The sequence below is a fragment of the Pogoniulus pusillus genome, chromosome 28, assembly GCF_015220805.1.
Source record: "Pogoniulus pusillus isolate bPogPus1 chromosome 28, bPogPus1.pri, whole genome shotgun sequence".
Classification (NCBI taxonomy): Eukaryota; Metazoa; Chordata; class Aves; order Piciformes; family Lybiidae; genus Pogoniulus; species Pogoniulus pusillus.
In genome coordinates this window covers 6,047,734-6,073,158 of record NC_087291.1, presented here as the reverse complement: position 1 = coordinate 6,073,158, position 25,425 = coordinate 6,047,734, and the positions used below count along the sequence as shown (strand labels likewise).

The 25,425-nt window shown below is 46.5% G+C and overlaps 2 protein-coding genes across 3 annotated transcripts in view; both read right to left on the bottom strand.

Moving 5' to 3' along the window:
- COLQ (collagen like tail subunit of asymmetric acetylcholinesterase) overlaps positions 1 to 9,555 on the bottom strand; it is a 46,326-nt gene extending 36,771 nt beyond the window's left edge. Inside the window, exon 1 of the mRNA XM_064166939.1 lies at positions 9,365 to 9,555. Coding sequence (XP_064023009.1) covers positions 9,365 to 9,470 — 106 coding nt within the window. The 5' untranslated portion in view covers positions 9,471 to 9,555. The remainder of the gene's footprint in view (positions 1 to 9,364) is intronic.
- Positions 9,556 to 13,674: 4,119 nt separating this feature from the next.
- Positions 13,675 to 25,425, bottom strand: part of HACL1 (2-hydroxyacyl-CoA lyase 1) — a 30,644-nt gene continuing 18,893 nt past the window's right edge. For both annotated transcript variants that reach the window (XM_064167106.1, XM_064167107.1), the window contains 9 exons: positions 24,078 to 24,213; positions 22,478 to 22,583; positions 19,653 to 19,736; positions 18,647 to 18,748; positions 17,079 to 17,233; positions 16,211 to 16,369; positions 15,805 to 15,912; positions 15,238 to 15,424; positions 13,675 to 14,555 (listed from right to left, as the gene is read on the bottom strand). In XM_064167106.1, the coding sequence (XP_064023176.1) occupies positions 14,523 to 14,555; positions 15,238 to 15,424; positions 15,805 to 15,912; positions 16,211 to 16,369; positions 17,079 to 17,233; positions 18,647 to 18,748; positions 19,653 to 19,736; positions 22,478 to 22,583; positions 24,078 to 24,213 (1,070 nt within the window). In that variant the 3' untranslated portion in view covers positions 13,675 to 14,522. The remainder of the gene's footprint in view (positions 14,556 to 15,237; positions 15,425 to 15,804; positions 15,913 to 16,210; positions 16,370 to 17,078; positions 17,234 to 18,646; positions 18,749 to 19,652; positions 19,737 to 22,477; positions 22,584 to 24,077; positions 24,214 to 25,425) is intronic.

Sequence of the window (25,425 nt, the reverse complement as noted above, 5' to 3'; positions counted from 1 at the left end):
ATTTATGCACATTGATGAGATCTCCTCTCAGTCTTCTCTTCTCTGGACCAAACTGCCACAGGTTTCTCAGTCTCTCTTCACAGGGGAGATGCTCAAGTACCCCAGTCATCCTCATAGCTCTCTGCTGGACTCTCCAGCAGTTCCCTGTCTCTCTTGACATGGGGAGCCCAAAACTGGACACACTATTCTAGATGTGGTCTCACCAGGGCAGAATAGAGGGGGCAAAGGACCTCCCTAGACCTGCTGGCCACACTTTTCCTGCTGCACCCCAGGATGCCATTGGCTCTCTTGCCCACAAGGGCACATTGCTGGTCCATGCAGAACTTGCTGCCCACCAGCACTCCAAGGTCTTTCTCCACGGAGCTGCTTTCCAGCAGGGCAGCCTCCAACCTGCACTGCTGCCTGCTGTTATTCTTCCCCAGGTGCAGGACCCTGCACCTGTCCTTGTTGAACCTCCTGTGGTTAGCCTTCACCCAGCACTCCAGATCTCTCTGGATGGCTGCACAGCCTGAGGGCTCTCTGCCACCCCTCACCCCCAGATTTGTATCAGCAGTGGACTTACTGAGGGTACACTCAATGCCCACATCCAGAATGCTCATAAAGATACGGAACAAAACTGGACCCAGCACCGATCCCTGGGCAACACCACTGGCTACAGGCCCCCAACTTGACTCTGTGCCACTGGTGACAACCCTTTGGACTCCATTGTGGAGCCAGTTTTTGAACTACCTCACTCACCAACCATCCATGCCACATCTCCTGAGCTTTTCTATGAGGATGTTATGGAGGACAGTATCAAAAGTATTGCTGAAGTCAAGGTATATGACATACACAGCTCTTCCTTCACCTACCCACTTGGTCATGGTTTCATGGAAGACCATCAGGTTAGTCAAGCAACATCTCCCCTTGGTAAATCCCTGATCCAACACAGAACTGAGTGGGTGATAGGGCTGGGTGCTAGGTTGGACTGGATGATCTTGGAGGTCTCTTCCAGCCTTGCTGATTCTATGATTCTATGAACTAGAGAGAAGCCTTCGCTGAGGCTGAGTTCCATGGAATGGGGGTTTATATGAGCCCTCCTAGAGCAGATCCTAGAGTTGACCTTCAACCCTACCCCTGACAGCTACAATGGAGGTACCAGAGATGTGTTGTCCTGGGTTCAAGTTAGATTTACCAGATTTCATTGCAAGAAGAATTAGGGTAAAGCATGAAAGTGACTTTTACCCTAAAATCACAAAGCTGTAGGCCAGTTGTCAGGAGGAAAGGACAAGAAAGGAAAAGGATATTTAACATGTGTTTCCCTTTCTATTTGCAACCACATTCATCCAGCAAGCCAAGCTGCTATCCAAAGGCTTGGCACCCTGACAGAGAGCTGGTGATCTGCCCAGACTGTGACAGGCAGGACCTTGCTAGATGGAGATCTCTGGTTGCTGACACCCTAACACAGGTGTTCCTTCCACTTGGATGGCACTCAGAATTAATAATAAACAAGCTGGGCAGACCAGTCAGCTCATGAATGTGGGCTTGCCCAGCTGAAACTGAGACTTTCATCTGCTTTGTTGTCATTCATTCAGGATCTTCTTACCCTGCAGGCAAAGAGAGCAGCATCCCAAAACCACGTGTCAGCATTGCTGATGCATGCTTCTTCAAAGTGTGTTTTAGGAAGCTTTCTGACCCAAAATATGCCTTAAGGACATAGAAACAGAGTCAGGGATACAGCTCATATCTGGAGCTGGGTTGGACAGTCAGGCTGGTGAATGGTCTGCATCTCTCAGCACTGTTTTGAACTTAGACCTTATAGTTGATGGCTTAAATACATCTTTTCCTATGAAGCAGCTAATATAAAAATGCCAAAGGAATATATCAAGCTCCATAGCTTAGGTGATGATATCTGCATGGAGGAGGAGGTGATTCATGAAGCTCCCATGGAAGCTGGAGACTGAAACGGGAGGCTGTAACTCCCTCCTCTTTTGGTTTCCTCTTGTTTGAAATGGGGCTCAGAGTCTTTAAGGAAGGGAGGAAAGCTGATCAGAAATTAATTTCCTATCCTTCTGAGTAAAAAATTAAAGAATCCAGCTGCAATCTTGCAGGTTTCATTTCAGCCAAGAGAAACTCGTAGTGATTTCTTAGTACTCTGTAAAAAAAGCTGGGGAGGGACTTTTTAGGCTGTCAGGGAGTGCCAGGACTGGGGGGAATGGAGCAAAGCTGGAGGTGGGGAGAGTCAGAGTGGCCGTGAGGAGAAAGTTGTTCATCATGAGAGTGGTGAGAGGCTGGAATGGGTTGCCCAGGGAGGTGGTTGAGGCCCCATGGCTGGAGGTGTTTAAGGCCAGGCTGGATGAGGCTCTGTTCAGCCTGCTCTAGGGTAGGGTGTCCCTGGGCATGGCAGGGGGTTTGGAACTGGCTAATCTCTGTGGTCCCTTCTCAACCCTGATTCTATGATCTTTCTAATCCCCAAAGTGGCCATGGGCTGTGGCAGCAGTAGTGTGTACTTAACCAGTTGGCTCACACACAGAAGCTGTCCTAATAAATAAATTAAGGGGGAAAAAAACCTCAGTCAGTGCTAAAAAAGCATCACAACAGCAGCTGGCATACTGCCTGGCCAAGGATCTCACTGCTCACTCATCTGGAGAAGCAAGGACTCTCTGTCCTCTATCTCCATCTAATATTCAGCCCACATGCCCCAGCATCTCCTGGATCCTCCTGCATGCTCACATGCAGTAAGGCTCCCAGTGAGACCTTTACAGCCCAGCTAGTGAGTGGTAGGTGGCTGCCTTTTGCAGCTCAGCCATAGAAAACACTGCAGAAATGGCAAGACACAGGAAAGCAAAGGGGTGTGTGAGATTTCTGGGTGAGGGAAAGGCCTTTTGCTCCCTACACAGAAACGTTTCAGACACTTAATCTCTGTCTGTGTGCATGTGTGAGGACAGCACATATGCCAAAAGGTTATATACTCTTCTATCTGATTGATTGCAGGAGAAAAATCCTGAGATCAGTACAGAAAGAGAGGAGCATTTGTTTGCCTTGTCTCTGTGCTCCAGTTTGACAAGAGCATGAAAACCCCAATAAAATCTGCTCAGTGAAACATCTCAGTGGGTTCTAATATGGATTTGTAAAATAAACCCATGTCTTATAACCCCAACAGGGGGGTTATAAACACAGGAGTTCAATACAATAACCACAACAAGGCTATTTTTGATCCATTTTCTCTCTACTGCCTTCCATTTGCAGAGGTCCAGAGCTCTAGACACTGCTAAATGATGTTGACAACTCGTGGCTCTCTGATGGACCCTCCAGCAGTTCCCTGTCTCTCTTGACCTGGAGCCCAAAAGAGGCACAGAGAAGTGAAGGAGTCCCTCAAAGCCACAGATGACTCAATGACAACTTCAGAAACAGAGTTCCAGTGTGGAAAATCACAGTATCCCATCTTAGTGGGACAGGACTGGGGGGAATGGAGCAAAGCTGGAGGTGAGGAGGAAGTTATTGAGCATGAGAGTGGTGAGAGCTGGGAATGGGTTGCCCAGAGAGGTGGTTTGATGCCCAATCCATGGAGGTGTTTCAGGCCAGGCTGGATGAGGCTGTGGGCAGCCTGCTCTAGGGTAGGGTGTCCCTGGGCATGGCAGGGGGGTTGGAACTGGCTGCTCCTTGTGGTGCCTTCCAACCCTGACTGATTCTATGGTTCTCTGACCACAGAAATCATCCCCCACTTCCATTTCATTAAAGCAGTGACTCCTTTGAGACATGAAGGAAGAAACAGAGTAGCTAAATCGATGTCTGGTAATTCCAGTGGGGATTTTTTTCTCTCCCTTCTGTTTCTGGTCTTATTCAAAGAATTCCCCCTACAACTGATGGACTTTCTCAGCTATCTTCTACCTGCTAGGCTGCAACATGAAATAGTTTCCTGGACATGTCCTGGGTGAATCTTATGTTGCATTACAGCTGAATATGCCCTCTGATTTTGCAATCCTAGCAGCAAGAGGTGAAGACTCCTGCAATGCATAGCTATCCTGACCAAAAACTCTTCCTTCTTTATACACAAAAATAGTGTTTCCCTGCAGCTGTAACCTGAGCCAGCAGTTTCTCTTGCTGTGGTCATGGTGCTGGTGCTCCCATCCCACCTGAACAGCCTTTGCAAACTAAGCAGGCTCAAGTGCAATGTCACAGGCTGTGCCCCCTCCCTGTGCAGGGTGCCATATATTGACAGACACACAATTAAGCTGTCTGCAACAGCAGCAGAGGCCTATGAACACTGTCTAGAAATGCATAGGCAATAAGCTGCTTCTCCAGCACTTTGGGTTGCTCGTTGGTGGAGCTGCCATACTTCCACTGGAAACATTTGGTGTTGAGGCAGATGGTGCTGCTGGGCTGGGATTCAAGGCTTCACCTCTCAGTCTGGCTGCAATAAGAGTCTAGTACTCACTAACAGGCCTAGCCTTGAGCTCTGTGGTAAAGGGTTGGACTTGATGATCTGTGAGGTCTCTTCCAACCCTGATGATACTGTGATACTGTGATACTGTGAATGCCTATGGACTATAGACAGTGGTGTGCTCGAGCACAGCCACAACACAGCATGGGCAAGCTTGCTAGAACCAGTTGGAATCTCCATGCCAGCTGCAGCATCACTTTCAGCAGGGGTTCTTTTTTGACTGGTTGCTGCCTGTCAGAAACATTCCCAGTTAGTGCTTCCTTCACTGGAAAACCAAGCCAGCACTGCCTCAGCTCCTGTCCTGACTTCTGTCCCTGGCCACAGGAGCACTTGTCCACCACGAAACAACTACCTGAAAAATGCTGGCTTTGCTTGGGTTGCACCTCCAAAGCAGCTTCCACAGCCTGAAGTCTGACCCCTGCCTTATTTGCAATACAAATGCAACCCAGGGAAAACAAGCAAACTGGCCACCAGCACAGCCCCAGCTTCCTGCAGTTCAGGAGTCCAGGTATCAGATTTGGCTTCTGGACTTCAGCATGCCTCTGCCCTGATCAGTTCATCACATGAAGCCACATGAGTTTGCCTTTATGTTGAATCAGGAGAAACAGGGGACCACAGGGGGAACCCATGGTCCTTTGACATGCATTTTCCTCAGTGAATGAACATTCATGACACTCACCTTAAGCAGCATCTAACTCACCTCTTTCTCTTGATTTCCATTACAGCCCCTGAGCCCTTTTTAACAAGCCAGATGCACTGTCACCCAGTAATCACAGAATTTCTTAGACTGGAAAAGCCCTTCAGGCTCACTGAGTCCAATTATTAGTTTCACACTGACAAGTCCTTGACTAACCCAAATCCCTCAGCACAGCATCTAATCACTGTGAATTGCTATGGTTAGAAAGGAGCACCAGCATCATCCAGTCCAACCTTCGTCCCAGCAGCCTTCATCACCAGACCACAGCCTCAAGCCCCACATCCACTCTGCTTTTAAACCCCTCCAGGGATGGTGACTCCACCACCTCCCTGGGCAGCCTGTTCCAGTGCCTGACCACCTGCTCAGTAAAGAACTTCCTCCCAACATCCAACCTAAACCTCCCCTGATGCAACGTGAGGCCATTTCCTCTTGTCCTACCATGAGTAACTGGGGAGAAGAGACCAGCTCCAGCTTCACTACAACCTCATTTCAGGTAGTTGTAGAGGGTAATAAGGTCTCCTCTCAGCCTCCTCCTCTCCAGACTAAACCAGCCCAGTTCCCTCAGCTGTTTCTCATAGCTCATAGTGCCACAAGCAGGTCAGAAACTCCTTTCCCCTCCCTGATGCAAGGCCCAGAGCTGTACTTAAGGAGCCTGGTCACAACTGGCTTCCACCTTCCTCACTAGTGGCAACATCTTCTGGTTTTTATTTACTGCTGCAAAGCAAATGCCACAACCTCCAGAACTTCCTCTGATGTCCTTTCCTTGTCCCTCACCCACCGGATCAAGGAGGCCACTGCTCATTTCATTGCTCTGCTGCTAATTGCAGAGGAACTCTGGGGGTGCTTTGCTATGGCAGCTTGCATTGCTCTTCCCTGTGCCCTTCCTGCCACAAAGCTGTGGGCAGACACAAAGCTGTGGCCAGGGCATGCACTAGCATGGCCGCTCAGCTCTCACTTGGCTCTGCACAGCTTTGCACACCACATGCTACCAGAGGAACTGTGAATCCTAAGGTGATTTCACCCTTGAGTGTTACTCACATCAATCTGAGCAGGAAATCCAGTTTGGAATTCTCACAGGTTGTATCTGCCAGGGAAGAAACTACAGATAAAGAAGAATCAGGTGCTTCTTTAATCTAATTGTGTTTATTCTGCAGATCCATTTACTTAAAGCCACAGTAACCACACTCTTATTGAACTACCAGCCAAAGTCTCCCCAGAGGATGTTCAGAAGCTGCCTTCTTTATCAGCTTAGAAGGGTAAACACTACACAACCTTCCTTTTGGCTTTTCTTCCTAGCCACTCATTTGAGACACCAAATGCAAGAACCCTATTCCAAGGTGAAATCTGAATCATGAGCCAGAGAGATATTCTATTGAAAAGAATCTTCTGTCTCCCATTCAGGCTTCTCTGAGTCACAAACAAGATAAAAAGCTTTTAAATGCTCAGCTGAGGCCAGCTTCAAGACCTCTGCCCAAGCAGATCCACAGCCAGATTACTGCCTTCTTTTATGGGCGATGTACTTTGCTTTCCTTCCCCTAATGAAGCTGTAGCCTTTGCCAGTGGCTCCTTTCCATCAGGAATTTTACTATCACAAAAGCTTTCCTGCTCATGCACATTCCATGAGAAGCTCCATGACTGACAACAGCAGGATCCTGGCTATCTGCTGGGCAGATGCTGACTTTCCAGAGCAGAACCTGCCTTCCTTACACAGTCTGATGCATTTTCCCCTCAGAGTTGCACCTCTGCTTGGTAGCCACCCTTTGGGCTGCTTTCCCAACAGGGCATGGAGTCAGTCATCAGCAAGTTTGCAGACGACACCAAGCTGGGGGCAGATGTGGCTGGGTTGGAGGGCAGAAGGGCTCTGCAGCAGGACCTTGACCGTCTGGACAGATGGGCAGAGTCCAAGGGGATGGCTTCAATAGCTCCAAGTGCAGGGTGCTGCACTTTGGCCACAGCAACCCCATGCAGAGATACAGGCTGGGGTGGGAGTGGCTGGAGAGCAGCCAGACAGAGAGGGATCTGGGGGTGCTGATTGATACCCACCTGAACATGAGCCAGCAGTGTGCCCAGGTGGCCAAGAGAGCCAGTGGCATCCTGGCCTGCATCAGCAATGGTGTGGCCAGCAGGAGCAGGGAGGTCATTCTGCCCCTGTACTCTGCACTGGTTAGACCTCACCTTGAGTACTGTGTTCAGTCCTGGGCCCCCCCAGTTTAGGAGGGACATTGAGATGCTTGAGCGTGTCCAGAGAAGGGCGACGAGGCTGGGGAGAGGCCTTGAGCACAGCCCTACGAGGAGAGGCTGAGGGAGCTGGGATTGGTTAGCCTGGAGAAGAGGAGGCTCAGGGGAGACCTTATTGCTGTCTGCAACTACCTGAGGGGTGGTTGTGGCCAGGAGGAGGTTGCTCTCTTCTCTCAGGTGGCCAGCACCAGAACAAGAGGACACAGCCTCAAGCTACACCAGGGGAAATTTAGGCTTGAGGTGAGGAGAAAGTTCTTCCCTGAGAGAGTCATTGGACACTGGAATGGGCTGCCCGGGGAGGTGGTGGAGTCGCCGTCCCTGGGGCTGTTCAAGGCAGGACTGGACGTGGCACTTGGTGCCATGGTCTGGCCTTGAGCTCTGTGGTAAAGGGTTGGACTTGATGATCTATGAGGTCTCTTCCAACCTTGGTGATACTGTGATAGGCCATGAAAACAACCTCAAATGTATGCAAACCTCTTCAACACCATTTCTGAGGTCTGTGACCTCACACCTTAATGCAAAGCAATTCAGAACGTACCAGGGAAAGCAAACCCTGCTGATACCTGCACCTCAACAGGATGGAAAAGCCACATCCAGTTGAACAGAAATGCTAACAGATGCAAATGCTCATTATTAACATTCAAGGTTTCCAAAAAGTGGATGAAATTGTTTATCAGAGGATGTGCTTCTCCAAACATTAGGCTTCCCTAGATGCTATCTTAAAAGCTATGTGAAATGACTGCAGAACTGTAATGGCTGTGTTATTAAATGCTGTAAGACTTTTTCCCCCCCAAGGATATCTACATTACTGTTGTGGCCCTCAAAATCATATTACTGTAATATCTTTAACTGAATGGACTGTTCAAAGCACTGGGAATGAAACACACTCTGCAAGGTCTGCAGGTTTAAAAGCTTCAAAATACCCCAAACCCTTAGAAGGTATCATGCATACTGCTGCTGTTAGGGCAGCAATCTGCCATCTCTTCTTAGCTTCCCTCCTAATCATCCTTCTCTTGTAAATTCCTTGAATGTGAACCCCTGGACTCTGTGGTCACATCAGAGACATTAGAAAGAGAGAGAAAGGCCATGTGTCTTCAGATTCAGCTCTAAGGTTCATGCACCCTTTTAGTCCCTGCCTTCAGGAGGATCTGTAGAGGTAGGTGACCTTAACAAATCTCAGCTGAGCCATCACAAACGTGACACTGAAGGAATGCAGCATGTTAGAGGCATCTCTGTTGACAAATACAGCAGCAGAATGCCATAATGTGGTAAAAGTTCCACAAAGGAGAGATGGAGCAACCATCCTCTCACCAACTTTCCCCTCCCTTAGCACAGAATGTGGCTAAAGGAGAGTCTTGCTGCTGAAACTGTAAAATCTGTTAAGTGGGATTTCCAGTGCCCTGGCTCAGCTGACAGCTAATTTGTTTTGCCTTTGCCTAGCAGGGATTTTCCATGCCATGGGCTCTTGTTTGATATGTAAGTCATCTGAGTATTGGTTAGTGTCATAGCCAGAGCCAGAAGATGTTTATTCTGCTAACATCCACTCGGACTCTGGCAGTGCTCATTGAGGTCAGGGCTCTATTTATAGAAGCAGATATACATTGAGATGAATTTTCTTTCCTTTGCTGGAATCTACCTAAGCCCATTCAAAACAGAAAGAAACATGCAGACGTGCAAGCAATACACCAATGGGGCAGATCCATAAAGCAGCACAGCACCACAGAAGCCCATGGAAATAAAAGCATTTCAGAGGACCTTGGCTGTTGCTTCTCGAAGGGAAGGCAGGGGTTTAAACCCAGAAACAACAAAGCAAAAGGCAAAACCAAGCGAGCAACTCCATGTCCCAGCATGTGGCAAAAACAGGTCTGCAATGCAAAAATCCCTCCACCAAGATGGGCAATTTGAATTATTCTCCCCCCCTTGTGTTCCAAACCGCCAGAAAGTGCAGGGAGGAGAGCACAGAGAGCTCCGAGCAAGTAAAAGTAACAAGACTTAAAGCGATTTACCTGCTGAAACTGAGAAGTCATTGCCAACGTAGGCGGTCTGAGATGAAGCAAAGCAGAAGAAAAGCTGCAGGTAAGATCCCCAGACAAGCAGGCTGAGGACCAACATGCTGGCTGTGCCCTGGCAGATCCCAGCTCAGAGGTGCAGGGCTGCTTTGGGGAGCTCTCTCCCCTCACTCCCTCTCTGCCTTGCCTGCTCTCTGCCTCTTCCCTCACTGTGGGATGCGTGTGTGTGTACGTCTTTCTCTCTCCCTCCCTCTCTCTCTCTCTCTCTCTCTTTCCCCTCCCTGTGCCTTTAGGAAGAAAGAATGCTAACCATTTCCCATTAAATCTTCTCCTTACACTAGACTCAGTTAAATATAACTCCTGCACTGGATCTGTTGCCCCTATTGTAACCATTAGCTGCTAAAACTGGGGCATGGGAGATTCTGGTTTTGATAACAGAAGCAAAAATACACTTTGCATAATAATAATGATGATGATGATGATGATGAGCAGGAAGGGGGAAAATTATGACCTGAACTATAAACAGCATCTTTTGGTGCAACCAGATGCAGCTATGGAGATGGATAAACTCCCTGATTGATCATCTTCTGCAGGTCACTAATTGCCTTAATAAGAGGCAGTGACCCAACATCTGCTTACCACTGGTAGTTACAAGCCTTGCATTAATCTCCTGAGTGCAGCTCAGGCAAGGGGATGCCATAAAGACTTCACAAGCTGGAGAACAGATTGTTATTTAGGCTTGAAGTGGAAATGGCAGCATCACTGATAGTGCCAGATAGCATAGGACTGCAAAGAGTTTACTGACAGGGTGCAACAGGTGGAAGAAACAATATGTGTGCTATGATGGGGTGAGTAAAATACCCTGGTGACAGTCAACACATGAGATGACACAGCACTGTGGAAAGAAAACAAAGCTGTGAGTCTGGAGAGCAACTTGTGCCCTTTGTCACCTGCACAAAAGTTTGTTGTTGCTGTGTCTTATTGCAACTTGCAGAGCATTGCCAATAAATTCCCTCATCCCCTGAAGGGCTTCTCTTTTCTGCCTAGTATCTACAGGTGGTTTCCATGGAAAGCAGACAATCATAGAATCATAGAGTCATAGAATCAACCAGGTTGGAAGAGACCTCCAAGATCATCCAGTCCAACCTAGCACCCAGCCCTATCCAATCAACCAGACCATGGCACTAAGTGCCTCAGCCAGGCTTTGCTTGAAGACCCCCAGGGACGGTGCCTCCACCACCTGCCTGGGCAGCCCATTCCAATGCCAATCACTCTCTCTGTGAAGAACTTCCTCCTAACATCCAGCCTATACCTACCCTGGCACAACTTGAGACTGTGTCCCCTTGTTCTATTGCTGGTTACCTGGGAGAAGAGGCCACCCCCCACCGATGGTGACAAGGCCTCCTGGGGGTTAACTCCTAACGAGTACTTCACTAAAGGGCTGTCTCAGCTCGAACTTACATTTCCCAGAGGCTCAAATATAGTTGATAGAACCAATAACAGTTTATAGGATGCCCTTCCCTCTTCCCCCAAAGCAAAGGGATTAGATGGAGAGAGAGGAAAGGTAAGCTCACCCAAATAAATGATCTCACTGTGATTTGGAAGTTAAAAGAGGAGAAGTTTAACAATAAATACAAGTTAAATGAGGTAAGGAAGTTACAAAGGGAAGGGAGAAGAAGATACAAAACATATAAATATACAACCAGGTTTGATGGCAATGGGTTTTGTCTGCCTCGTTGGGTGCTGGCCACGTGCTAAGACAAAGAGCAGCAGGAAACAGGACTGGCGATGCTGGTGAGCAGGCAGGGGAGAGAGAGAAGAGAAAGTCCCCCTGCTTTTGTGGATCTCAGACAGGAAGGGGGAGTGGGCTAACCACCACACCTGGTAGTGCTCAGACCCACCTCTGGGGAGGGGTCAAGAGCACCTGGGGTCAGGTTCAAGCTCACTCCCCCAGCAGGGTTAACCCTGTACGAGGGCTAAGTGATGTACTTCCACAATTCCAGTCAAGCAGCCTTGTCTGTGACTTTCAAGACATTGCAGACATATTAACAAGGTCTTTCTAAATGTAATGATTTGATAGGAACAATTACATCTGCCTCATATATTTCCCTCCTTAAAGGACATGCTTAATGTAATGCTTTCTAAAATCTCTTCCCAGTACTGCAATGCTTTGGGTAACTGAATTACTTTTTAAACATAATCTGGTTTCTCCCACTGGCTTTTGCTTTTTGATATTTGGCTATTTTTAGTCAAGATACTCATTTGGTCTCTTTCTTCTCTGACCAAGATTACCATGGATTGAATGCCATTAGCTGTTTGAGCATGATGCATCTGAGAGGGAAAAGGGATAACTCCTGCAAAGACTGTTGTGGTGAGCCCTAAGTACAGAAGCTGTGAACAAACCTAGAGGCCTGAATGGATGCTGGGGAAAAACTGGTCAGAAGTTAAAGTCAAGATTTGATCAAATGATTCACTTCTGAAAACATTTCATCATAGAATCGTAGAATCAAACAGGTTGGAAGAGACCTCCAGGATCATCCAGGCCAACCTAGCACCCAGCCCTAGCCAGTCAACCAGACCCATCCAGGCTTTTCTTCAACATCTCCAGGCTCAGCGACTCCACCACCTCCCTGGGCAGCCCATTCCAATGCCAATCACTCTCTCTGCCAACAACTTCCTCCTAACATCCAGCCTAGACCTCCCCTGACACAACTTGAGACTGTGTCCCCTTCTTCTGTTGCTGGTTGCCTGGCAGAAGAGACCAACCCCACCTGGCTACAGCCTCCCTTCAGGTAGTTGTAGACAGCAATGAGGTCTGCCCTGAGCCTCCTCTTCTGCAGGCTGCACACCCCCAGCTCCCTCAGCCTCTCCTCACAGGGCTGTGCTCCAGGCCCCTCACCAGCTTTGTTGCCCTTCTCTGGACACGTTCCAGCACCTCAACATCTCTCTTGAATTGAGGAGCCCAGAACTGGACACAGCACTCAAGGGGTGGCCTGAGCAGTGTTGTTTACAGGGTCAGAATAACCTCCCTTGTCCTCCTGGCCACACTGTTCCTGTCCTATTAATTTTTCTTACTTATTTCTGCACTATTTCAGGCAGCCTAGAAATTCCTGGAAAGAACAGACACTGAAATCTCATTTACATTAGTGTGTGCCACAATTAGCTGGAAGGGTCTGCTTTACTGAGGGCCTCTCTAAAGCTCATCTGGTTTCAATCAAAGCATCAAAAGCAAACAGCAAATGTTTAGAGAAGCTCTTTCTTATTCATCACAACATCCAGTTATAAATAAATCAATCAGCCATAATCACATTGCCTGTATGTTGCAAAGGTCTGATCACAGAATCATAGAATCAGTCAGGGTTGGAAGGGACCACAAGGAGCAGCCAGTTCCAACCCCCCTGCCATGCCCAGGGACACCCTACCCTAGAGCAGGCTGCCCACAGCCTCAGCCAGCCTGGCCCTAAACACCTCCAGGGATGGAGCCTCAACCACCTCCCTGGGCAACCCATTCCAGCCTCTCACCACTCTCATGCTCAACAACTTCCTCCTCACATCCAGCCTGACTCTCCCTGCTTCCAGCTTTGCTGCATTCCCCCCAGTCCTGTCACTATCCGATATGGCTGAGCAGTTCCAACCCTGCCACAAAGGAGCCAGGGACTATCTTGGAAGTTCTACTCCACTGCAGTGAGCAGCACAGACTTTTCTTAGGGCTCCAGGCTGCCCATTTGTAAGTGAGGCAAAGCCATTTTGTGGCTAAACCTTTTCCTTATTTGCCTGACTTTCCTAAATTACTACATTGCCCATAAGCATCCTTGTGAAGATATTCCAGACCAAACTAGAACCCCAATTTAACTCATTAGTATATAGTTTGGGGGAGGGGGATTTCCAGAAATAAAATTAACTACATATTTTATAATTCCTGCCTCATTAATTGTCCCAGCAAACCTGTGCCAGTGTCTCACCACCTTCACTGTAAAGAACTTCTTCCTAACATCTAGTCTGAATCTCCCCTCTGCCAGTTTAAACCCATTACCCCTTGTCCTGTCATTACAGGACCTTGTCAATAGTCCCTCCCCAGCCCTCCTGTAGGCCCTCTTCAGATACTGGAAGGCAACTCCAAGGTCTCCTCAAAGCCTTCTCTTCTCCAGGTTGAAAAGCCCCAACTCTTGTAGCCTGTCCTCATAGCAGAGCTGCTGCAGCCCTCTGAGCATCTTCATGGCCCTCCTCTGGACTCACTCCAACAGTTCCATGTCCTTCCTGTGTATACTGATGGAATGAACATACTCACATTAAGAAGAGAAACAGAATGAAAAAAAAAATCACTTTTTATTAAGTTTACTCTTTTTAAACATCAGAGAAGGATTAGTGCACTTTTGTGGTTCTGCCCTGGGGTCAGTTCCAGCACTCTCTTGCAATATTTCACATCATCACAATGGATGCTGTTCAGTCACTGCAACATTGACATTTTTGAGAATTAGAAGAATGAAACAAAATCAGTGGCAAGATAAAATGTTGTTCCACATTCCTTGCAGGGCACCTCTGAGAACAGAGCAATTCTGCTGTCTCAGCAGCATTACACTCCATCATGACTTGTATCCATTCTACAGACCTTACGGTTTTGCACTTCTTAGCCCTTTGCCTCCCTGGGCAGCCCATTCCAATGGCAAATCACTCTCTCTGTCAGGAAGTTCCTCCTAATATCCAGCCTATACCTCTAGTGGAAGGCACTTAGATGACCCAAGAAAGAGGAGGACTGGGCTAGCTGAAGATCCTGGCCCACAGGTAGGTTTGTTACCAAAAGCCTGGCTTATCAGTACTTTCACATGGGTCTAGGCTGGATGTTAGGAGGAAGTTGTTGGCAGAGAGAGTGACTGGCATTGGAATGGGCTGCCCAGGGAGGTGGTGGAGTTGCCATCTCTGGAGGTGTTGAAGCGAAGCCTGGATGAGGCTCTTAGTGCCATGGTCTGGTTGATTGGCTAGGGCTGGGTGCTAGGTTGGCCTGGATGATCTTGGAGGTCTCTTCCAACCTGGTTGATTCTATGATTGCAAAATTGCACTTTGTTGTAGTGCTTATGTAGAAGTTGTTGCCGTTCCACTTCAGCAAACCAATTTAGTTTTGTTTCACACACTGCACCACCATTATCTTCATCTTCCTCTACAGGTTGGAACGAGTCAGCCAGGGAAATTCCTAGAAGAAAATAAAAGAAAATAAACCCAATAGAATGGGAAAAAAAAAACAACCCTAAACCATATTAGAATGGACAAACAATTGACTGGACAGGATACAGATACATCTCAACTACCAGATGGAATCCATAAGAAATAAAGACTGCTTAAAAATATTTAGTCTCCTTTTGTCAGGAATTCAAAGGAACCATAAATTCAAGACACAGTCATTAAAGATATTATGTATTAATAACAGCCAATGGAAAAAACTAAAGTCAGAACAGAACCCATGGAAAGCAGATGGGACAGTGTAAAGGCACCCATTCTCCTGTCTTTGAGATCTAAAGACAGTCATTCTGCCTTACAACTATCCCTGCCTTCTCTGCAGGTTTAGGGACAGTTCCTGAGGCCTGCCCACACAAAGCTCACAGAGAAAAGAAACACAGACACATACATACAGAAGCACAGAAACAGCCAGCTTGGAAAAGACCCTCAGGATCACCAAGTCCAACCTATAACCCTACTCTACAAGATTCACTTTAAACCATATCCCTAAGCACCACATCCAAACAATCCAGGGTTGATGACTGCACCACCTCCCTGGGCAGCTCATTGCAGTGCCTGACCACTCTCTCAGTGAAAAACTGTTTCCTAATATCCAGTCTAAACCTGTCCAATCTCAGCTTGAGGCCATTCCCCCATACCTGTTTCTTTCTCTCAGACTGTGGATCAATCATCACATTTATAAGGGAAGGTGTTTGCTTGTCAGTCAGGCTTCTTCTCAGAGCATTTTGCAATTCTTCTGGTGTTTTAACAAAGTATCCTTTGCCTCCAAAGGCAGACATAATTTCCTCATAGTGTGAATTTGGCAGGAGAGAAACAGGAGGTACACTGTAATGAAATTGAAACCTCTGATTAATGGTAGGGAAGAACTGCCAGACTGAACGATTACCTCAGCACTGATCTTAAAGTGTAAGATGATTGTTGTGCTGGCCAGATGGATTCTTCTGGGCTGGAAGAAGTATGTTTCCTATACCACTTCAGCTGTGTTTATAAGGTGGCATTCCCATTTTCATCTTCAGGAGACACTCCTCAGCAAAGCTGCCTAAACAGTAGCCTGGAATTAGGTTGCTTGCTTGTAGTAGCTGGTTCTTAAATGAATTTAGCTAGGACTAAGCTCACTTTATGGATCATAAAGCACTGAAAGTGAAGAGAATAACCTTTTCAGTCACTTCTTTCTTAATTAACAGGACATACTTTAAGATGCTCACCATGTAGCAGGATCTCCAAACTTTAACATAGCCTTCCAGGAATCTGCATCCAAGCCAGTGTAAATCCCATTGTTATTTACTACAATGATCAGGATTGGCAAATTGTATCTAAAAAAGATACACGTGGAAGAATGCTGAAATACCTGCAGCTTTCTGTAAGGCATTACTTTTCCTTAAAAGTAGAAGGAAAACAAATAATAATTACAAAACCCCCACTTGAAACATGATTTACTCATCACTGGTAATAGAGGTCACAACATACATCCACTAAGAACGATCACGTGTATTTTTAAGCCTCTTCTCATGTGTGTAACTTCAACCCATCTAACAGCAGCATCCTTGTCTTTCTAGTGACATTGATCCTGGCAATATATGAAGAGGGTCCTCTGGAGCAAAACCAAGTTACCTGCAAATAGTCTCCACCTCCATCCCAGAAAATCCAAAAGCACTGTCTCCTTCTATGCAGATGACTCGCTTTTCAGGTGTTTGGTCTTTAGCTACCATTGCAGCTGCTATAGCAAAACCCAGTCCAACTCCCATCGTTCCAAAAGTACCTGCATCAAGCCTACAGGGGAGAATACATAGAATCAACCAGGTTGGAAGAGACCTCCAAGATCATCCAGGCCAACCTAGCACCCAGCCCTAGCCAGTCAACCAGATCATGGCACTAAGCACCAGGCTTTTCTTGAACACCTCCAGGGACAATGACTCCACCACCTGCCTGGGCAGCCCATTCCAATGGCAAATCACTCTCTTTGTGAAGAATTTCCTCCTAACATCCAACCTATACTTCCCCCAGCACAACTTGAGACTGTGTCCTCTTGTTCTACTGCTGGTTGTCTGGGGGAAGACACCAACCCCCACCTGGCTACAGCCTCTCCTTACGTTTGCCTCATTCTTCAAAAGCACTTCAAAGAAAAAACTCTTTGTATGCATTCATTTCAACATCAGAATGATCATTTTTATTTTAAATATAGACTCTGAGCTTAGAAATAAACATTTAGACCAGGGAATTCAGCATGATTCATTCACTTTCCACAGGAGAGTGAGAAACTCTCATCATTCTGTTGCAGAGCAGGCAGAATTGCTAAAACCCCTGACGGGCGATTAGTGGATGAGTGGAAATCTTCCCTTAGCCCCTCTACCAATATACTCAGTTTATGGTTTTGATTTAGAACTTCTATATAACATTACAAATATTCTGGACAATCATACCTCACAGCTGAATGAAAACGTTTCTACATAGGTTTAGCACAACAAAAGAAATACAGCACCTTTGACGAGGGTAGTAATTTGGGAGCATAGTTCGTCCGATGTCCATGGTGTTTGCTCCCTCACTTACTAAGATGCAGTCCTTGGGTATCAGCTCTCTGATGTGATGAAAGACTGTGTAGTAATTCATAGGCAGGGATTTCTGTAATGCTAAAGCCTTAAAAAGAAGAGACATTAGTAACTCCCAGAGGTAGAATTGATAATAAGGTGCAGAACCACCAAAGCATGTAAACCGTAACAAAGTGTGATGGTTTGGGTGTTCTCTGCCACCCCCCACTTAAGAAAATCACCCAGATGAGGCTCAGTCCATCTGGAAATTGAGTGAAGCTTTGTATTTACAGCTTAGCACAATAGACAAGCAGATAGTTACAATATATACAGAAATAGACAAGTTAAAGAGGTAATACAGAAACACAACAGCCCTCCCAGAAATCTGAGTCCCCAGGAGGAGCTCACAACCATCCTTCCACCTTCTCCTCACCCCTCTAACCTTAACCCAGACTTTGCCTTATGCTCAAGGCAGTTTGGAGGGTTGGCCAGAGGAGTTAGGAAGCAGATGGATTAGTCACACAGACAGCAGGTTAGGTTAGAGAGAGAAGTTCAGCCCAAAGCCCAGAAAGAGGCTCTCTTATCTATGTTTGTGTTCTTGCTCTTAGACATCTCAGCAAGCCTATGAGTGCAGTAGCCATCACCACTGTTTCCTTTTCACAGCCTATCATCTAATTCTTCTCACCAAAACATCCCAGCTAGGCTCAAACTAGCACACAAAGGAAATAAAAACACACTCTGCAAGGTAGGGCTGATTTAGGCTCTCATGGACCACACCAAGGTCCTTTGGAGTTTATCCTGGTGACACAAGGCTCCCTCAGCTCAGCAACCCTTGTATGGCCTATGATTAACAGCAAGCAATTAAAACTCAGGTTCATCTGAAAGGCACAGGGAATTTTTCTGCACACGTTTGACTCTTCATAACCCTGACCTGTCATCTGTGCACTGGGAGGTGGTTCAAAGATGTCACCTGCTGGAACAATTGTATTTTAGATCTCAATCTCTGAACTCGCAGCGTACAAGTTGTGTATATTAAGCATTATGTCAAGCATCTCTTGCTCTTTTTGCCTTAACAGCTACCTTTTCACATAGATGGTACTTTCACCAGCACTGGTAAAGAGCAGAGTTACAGCAGAAAGTTAAGAATGCATCTTCATGTAAGTTGGATTCCCCTTAGAGGTACCTGGACTACCCCTCCATTGCTTAGAAGCCACTGTCAATAACACAGCAGTAGGGGCTGTGGCCTCTTATTACAGGCTTTTAAGAACCCAGGCCCTAAGTTCAGTGATTTCCAGTTTGAATTTACACAAAACCTAGAAAACTTACAGCTAAGGATTAACTTACAGTTCATTAAGTCTGGCAAGAGCAAGCCTGTGCCAGAATGGTGTAAACTGTCAAAGTCTGGGTGCCATGACTGTCAGAACTAATTGAGGAGCTTGGATACAGGTGAATGACAAAACTGAGTATGCCTCAGTGCCTGTTAAGGTGAGAAACCTCCTTTTTTATCTTAACATAACCCTACCTTTGATCTTTCTTCATTGGTTGATATTTTCTCCTTTAGCCTCTTCCACCACTCTGAATCAGAAGGATATTTCCATGGTCTTTTGATGAATTCCTCTAAGAGCTGGAACAACATTGACAGGTTGCACAGATTGATTGCAGCACGTTAAAAATAAACCATCATGAGCATCAAGAAAAACAATCACAGCCAACACTAACTAGAATCTGTAACATTAAATCTGGGAACAGATTGGATGCACAGCATGAATATGTTGCCTGAGAAGTTGTTTTTCCCTGAGCATTTTTTGTTTAGTTGGTTTGCCAGCAGTGTGCCCAGGTGGCCAAGAGAGCCAGTGGCATCCTGGCCTGCATCAGCAATGGTGTGGTCAGCAGGAGCAGGGAGGTCGTTCTGCCCCTGTACTCTGCACTGGTTAGACCACACCTTGAGTCCTGTGTTCAGTTCTGGGCCCCCCAGTTTAGGAGGGACATTGAGATGCTTGAGCGTGTCCAGAGAAGGGCGATGAGGCTGGGGAGAGGCCTTGAGCACAGCCCTACGAGGAGAGGCTGAGGGAGCTGGGATTGGTTAGCCTGGAGAAGAGGAGGCTCAGGGCAGACCTTATTGCTGTCTACAACTACCTGAGGGGAGGTTGTGGCCAGGAGGTTGCTCTCTTCTCTCAGGTGGCCAGCACCAGAACGAGAGGACACAGCCTCAGGCTGTGCCAGGGGAAATTTAGGCTGGAGATGAGGAGAAAGTTCTTCCCTGAGAGAGTCATTGGACACTGGAATGGGCTGCCCGGGGAGGTGGTGGAGTCGCCGTCCCTGGAGCTGTTCAAGGCAGGATTGGACGTGGCACTTGGTGCCATGGTCTGGCCTTGAGCTCTGTGGTAAAGGGTTGGACTTGATGATCTATGAGGTCTCTTCCAACCTTGGTGATACTGTGATACTGTGATTTTTTTAACTGGTAGCTTATTTTACATAAATCAGAGGACAGGAAGGTCAAAAGAGGAGGACATTGGACATTACATTACCTGCTTAGTCACAGCGTTTATGTCACCTAATAAAATTGCAGCTGGCCTCACATTATTCCCCAGCTCTTCTGCACAAATATCAACCTGTATTTCAAAAAGAAAGATCACCTTTAACTCAAGGACATTCAAGATATTCTTCAGCTCAGGTGAGGAACATTGTTAGACAATGTCTTCATGCCATACTTTGGCTATACAGATAAATTTCTTTGCCTTTCCTTGAAATGGCATCAGGAAAAAAATCATTCCTTTTATTCTAAATACTATAATACACAGTCATTAGGCTGCCAGGGAGTGACAGGACTGGGGGGAATGGAGCAAAGTGGGAGGTGGGGAGATTCAGCCAGGACATGAGGAGGAAGTTGTTGAGCATGAGAGTGGTGAGAGGCTGGAATGGGTTGCCCAGGGAGGTGGTTGAGGCTCCATCCCTGGAGGTGTTTAAGGCCAGGCTGGATGAAGCTGTGGCCAGCCTGATCTAGGGTAGTGTGTCCCTGCCCATGGTAGGGGAGTTGGAACTGGCTGCTCCTTGTGGTCCCTTCCAACCCTGACTGATTCTACATATTCTACACACACATACACACAAACACACACATGATTTCAGATATTTTATATACATATTTAATATATAGGAATTGATATATTTTTTGTATTTCCATATATATGCCTTGAGCTCTGTGGTAAAGGGTTGGACTTGATGATCTGTGAGGTCTCTTCCAGCCCTGATGATACTGTGTGTGATATGGTTTCATATATAATTCTATATATCATTTTATATATTTTTATATCTACATACTTTTTCATATACCCCCCCCACACACACAGAGAAACTTAGAATCCACTGTTTGCCTCATTCAGACTCTTGCAGACTTAAGAACATTAGAGAAGGTGATTTGAGCTCTGTGGTAAAGGGTTAGACTTGATGATCTATGAGGTCTCTTCCAACCTTGGTGATACTGTGATACTGTGATTTTAGTGATAAATACATGGGAAGTAAAAATCTAGGCCAAAGTATACTTTTAAAGCCTGTACAAAGCATGAAGCTTCTTACTGAGAAAAATCTGTAATTTTTCCAGTATGCAGAAACTAAAAAGTTAAATGCAACCACTAAAGAAGCTTACCCACTCTTTATCACTGATGTAACATTAAGGTCACATGGAATACTAACTTATGACCATAGAATCACAGAATCATAGAATCAACCAGGTTGGAAGAGACCTCCAAGATCAACCAGGCCAACCTAGCACCCAGCCCTAGCCAGTCAACTACACCATGGCACTAAGTGCCTCAGCCAGGCTTTGCTTCAACACCTCCAGGGAAGGCAACTCCATCACCTCCCTGGGCAGCCCAATCCAATGCCAATCACTCTCTCTGACAACAACTTCCTCCTAACATCCAGCCTAGACCTGCCCTGGCAAACCTGAGACTGTGTCCCCTTGTTCTGTTGCTGGTTGCCTGGCAGAAGAGACCAACCCCACCTGGCTACAGCCTCCCTTCAGGTAGTTGTAGACAGCAATGAGCTCTGCCCTGAGCCTCCTCTTCTGCAGGCTGCACACCCCCAGCTCCCTCAGCCTCTCCTCACAGGCCCCTCACCAGCTTTGTCGCCCTTCTCTGGACACATTCCAGCACCTCAACATCTCTCTGCAATGGAGGAGCCCAGAACTGGACACTACTCAGGTCACACAGACTATGAAATGAAGTGGCATTTTAATAACAGCTCTTGACAGTGATCAGACTTTAAGGCAGAGATTTTAAGGACCTAAACAATTTAATGACTTGTCCTTTCCAAGGGCTGGCAGATTGCCAAATGCATTTGTTTGTTTGTTACTAACATTTTGGAGTCACAGAGCTCTTACAATAACTGATTCTGGATGGGAAAAGAATTCTGTTAAAAAAAATGCTGCTGTGCTAGTTTGAAGCTGGCTAGAATGTTTTGGTGAGAAGAACTAGACTACAGGCTGTGACAGAGAAACAAGGGTGATGTCTACTTCACTCATAGGCTTGCTGAGAGGTATAAGAGCAAGAGTCCAAACACAGATAAGGGAGTCACTTTTTGCCCAGGCTCTGGGCATTTTCTCTCTAACCTCACCCTCTGTCTCTCTGATTAATCCACTTTGTTTCCTAACACCCCTGGCCGACCCTCCATTCTTCCTTGGGGCACAAGGCAACGTCTGGGGTAAGGCAGGGGAGTGGGAGAAGGTGGAAGGGTGGTTGGGAGCCCCTCCTGAGGACTCAGGTTTCTGGGAGGGCTGTTGTGTTTCTGTATTACCTTTTCCCTTGTCTATTTCTGTCCATAACTGTATATACTGTAAATATCTGCTTGTATATTGTGCTAAGCTGTAAATAATAAGCTTCACTCAAATTTCCAGAGCTGGCTGAGTCTAGTCTGGGTGATTTCCAAAGTGTGAGAGGGTGAGTAACACCCAAACCACCAGAGCTGCTGAGAGAGCAGCCAAACAGTATGAAAGATTTCACAACTTCAAGACAATTTTCCTTCAGTCACAGCAAACTCAGTACACCAAAGATCACACAAGTACCATGAGTCTAATCCTGTATGAGCCAATTACATAAGTGCCTGCCCTCCTCATTACAGAAGCAGCAAGTTTTTGATATCTATGCTGTAACCATATCCAGAAAAAATAAGGAGAAGGGAAAAAGAGAAATCAGAATTGCTTCTGGAGACCTACAGTAACTGCATCCACTGCACTGCACTGTCCCCAGGGCAGCATTTGCCACACAAAGTAGAACACAAAGATAATTTACAGCAATTGCTCTAGGCAATGCTAAAATACCAAGGACTTCTTTCACATGAGAGCCATTTCCCTGCTTACCTGAATCACCTTTACATCTTGTTGAAACCTTGGGGGAAGACCAAAATGCAAAATCCAGTTCAGCCTTGCACCAAGCAAGACGATCACATCAGCATGCTGTAATGCCCTAATAAAGGGAAACAACAGAATCAGGTGAGGGTGAATTGCTATTAAGTGTTTTCAAACCACCACAGCAAACCCTAGAATATAAATACAAACCTTTCCTTCTTCTAAGATGCTTCTTTAGCCCCCAAACTCTGCATAGAATCATAGCATCAGTCAGGGTTGGAAGGGACCACAAGGATCATCCAATTCCAACCCCCCTGCCATGCCCAGGGGCAACCTACCCTAGATCAGGCTGGCCACAGCCTCAGCCAGCCTGCCCTTAAACACCTTCAGCCATGGGGCCTCAACCACCTCCCTGGGCAACCCATTCCAGCCTCTCACCACTCTCATGCTCAACAACTTCCTCCTCACCTCCAGTCTGAATCTCCCCACCTCCAGCTTTGCTCCATTCTCCCTAGTCCTGTCACTCCCTGACAGACTAAACAGTCCCTCCCCAGCTTTGTTGCAGGCCCCCTTCAGATACTGGAAGGCCACAAGAAGGTCACCTCAGAGCCTCCTCTTCTCCACACTGAACAGCCCCAACTCTCTCACTCTGTCCTCACAGCAGAGCTGCTCCAGCCCTCTGATCATTCCATTGCATTCTTCCACATAGCAAGCAATTAAGTTCAGGAACTCAAGAAGAAAATGAATTCCTGTTCTCCTAATACACTGTGTTTGGGAGAGGAACTGTTGCATTAGGAGATTAAGAAGCTGTAAAGATGCTGAGGTTAAAACAAACGATGTAGTACTGTGACACTGGCAACAAGGAGCACCAAAGTGAAGATTGCTGTGGACCTCTCATCTTAGACTCCAGATAATTTACCTTTCAGCTGGGTAGACAGTACTTGTTAGATTCTTATACTCTCCATTTTTCTTGAGAGCATTCTCAACAGTGACAAATCTAAGACGCTCAAGTACCCAAATGCTCCATCTGCAAGCTGACCGTGCATATTAATTCCTAATAAGCTTCTTCTAAGTCCCTTCATATTAATATTGCCAAAAGCCAAAAAGACTCTTGGAAGTGACACTTAAAACAGTCCTTCAGTGTACCTTGAAATACCTTTTTTCCTAAAGCTAGTGTGCAATTTAGTGAGGATGTACTCCAAACACCATGCAGGGATAGCAGATAGCAAACCTTCCGCTGCAACACCTGCATCTTATGCTGCTATTTATGGTGATGAAACAAAAAGATACTACTTTCTCTAGAGCACTGAGTTAAATGTTTAACAAATTGTTCACCAGTTTCAATGTATGTTACAAAACACATACTGCTTGCCATAGGTTTTATAGTTACAGAATATCAGCTCTCAGAAAAAGAATCTTCCTGACCAGCATCGTCAAAAGTGATCCACCTAAATCTGTTGTCTCTTTCCAAGCAAGATCTTCAGTGCTCTAAAATGAGGTGCAAAACATGGGTGAAATCTTTCTGTTGTATGCATTTTGTCTTCCCTGTAGACCACCAGAATGCTTAGTTGTTGCTCAGAGGTTAAGATGAGAAGCTTTGGTTTATATTTACGTTGATCTGGCTGCAGCTACACAATTCGGATGGTTATCAGGAACTACTCCTTTTGCCATTGGTGTAGGCAAAAAAGGCAGTCCACAAAGATCCACCAACTTTCTGATGTTGTTTTCAGCACGTGAATAAGCAGCACCTGAAAGAAAAAAGATAGAGGAATTGGTAGATAGTAGCTGAACATGAGCCAGCAGTGTGTCCAGATGACCAGGAAAGTCAACAGCATCCTGGCTTGGATCAGAAACAGTGTGGCCAGCAGGACAAGAGAGGTGTTCCAGAAAAGACTGGATTAGGCACTTAATGCCATGGTCTAGTTGACTGGATGGGTGCTAGGTTGGTCTGCAGGATCTTGAAGGTCTCTTCCAACCTGGTTGATTCTATGATTCTATCTCACCTCAATCATTTCACCCCCTAATTAACACAGAATTTCTCTCCAAACTGCAGATTATTCCCACATCTGCAGAAAACAGTCTGGGTGAACCAAGTTGGTTAGTTCAATTCTATTCCTTGCAGGCCTGTATCTTCACTGTGGTGACTTAAGACTCTGCAAGGAAGGACTAAAAATAAGCAAACCAGCACAGAGGACAATTATTCTCCATCTTTAGGGGCACCTTAGTCTAGAGCAAGATAGATGCACAAGCCCTGTGGGGAGAGTCTGAGGGAGCTGGGATTGGTTAGCCTGGAGAAGAGGAGGCTCAGGGGAGACCTTATTGCTGTCTACAACTACCTGAGGGGAGGTTGTGGCCAGGAGGAGGTTGCTCTCTTCTCTCAGGTGGCCAGCACCAGAACAAGAGGACACAGCCTCAGGCTACACCAGGGGAAATTTAGGCTTGAGGTGAGGAGAAAGTTCTTCCCTGAGAGAGTCATTGGACACTGGAATGGGCTGCCCGGGGAGGTGGTGGAGTCGCCGTCCCTGGAGCTGTTCAAGGCAGGACTGGACGTGGCACTTGGTGCCATGGTCTGGCCTTGAGCTCTGTGCTAAAGGGTTGGACTTGATGATCTGTGAGGTCTCTTCCAACTCTGATGATACTGTGATACCTCTTCCAAAAAGGGATGAAAGAAAAATGCTAGCACAAAGGCTTGGCTAGAATTGCAAACTTTAAATGGAAATGCTGTTCATAACTGCATGCAACAGTACAAAGCACATAAAATACAAAGAAATCCATAGTCCACCTTGGACACAGTTCTCCAAGAACCTCCTTAGGCCAAAGCTTCACATAAACCTCCCTTTAAATCAGGCCATCAAACTCAGGTCTTCGTGCACCCCTTCCACTATGCCTCCCTACCCCTGATGCCAAACCAACTGACACAGCTAAAACTCAGCTTGGCAGCTCCAGGCCCCAACTGGCAG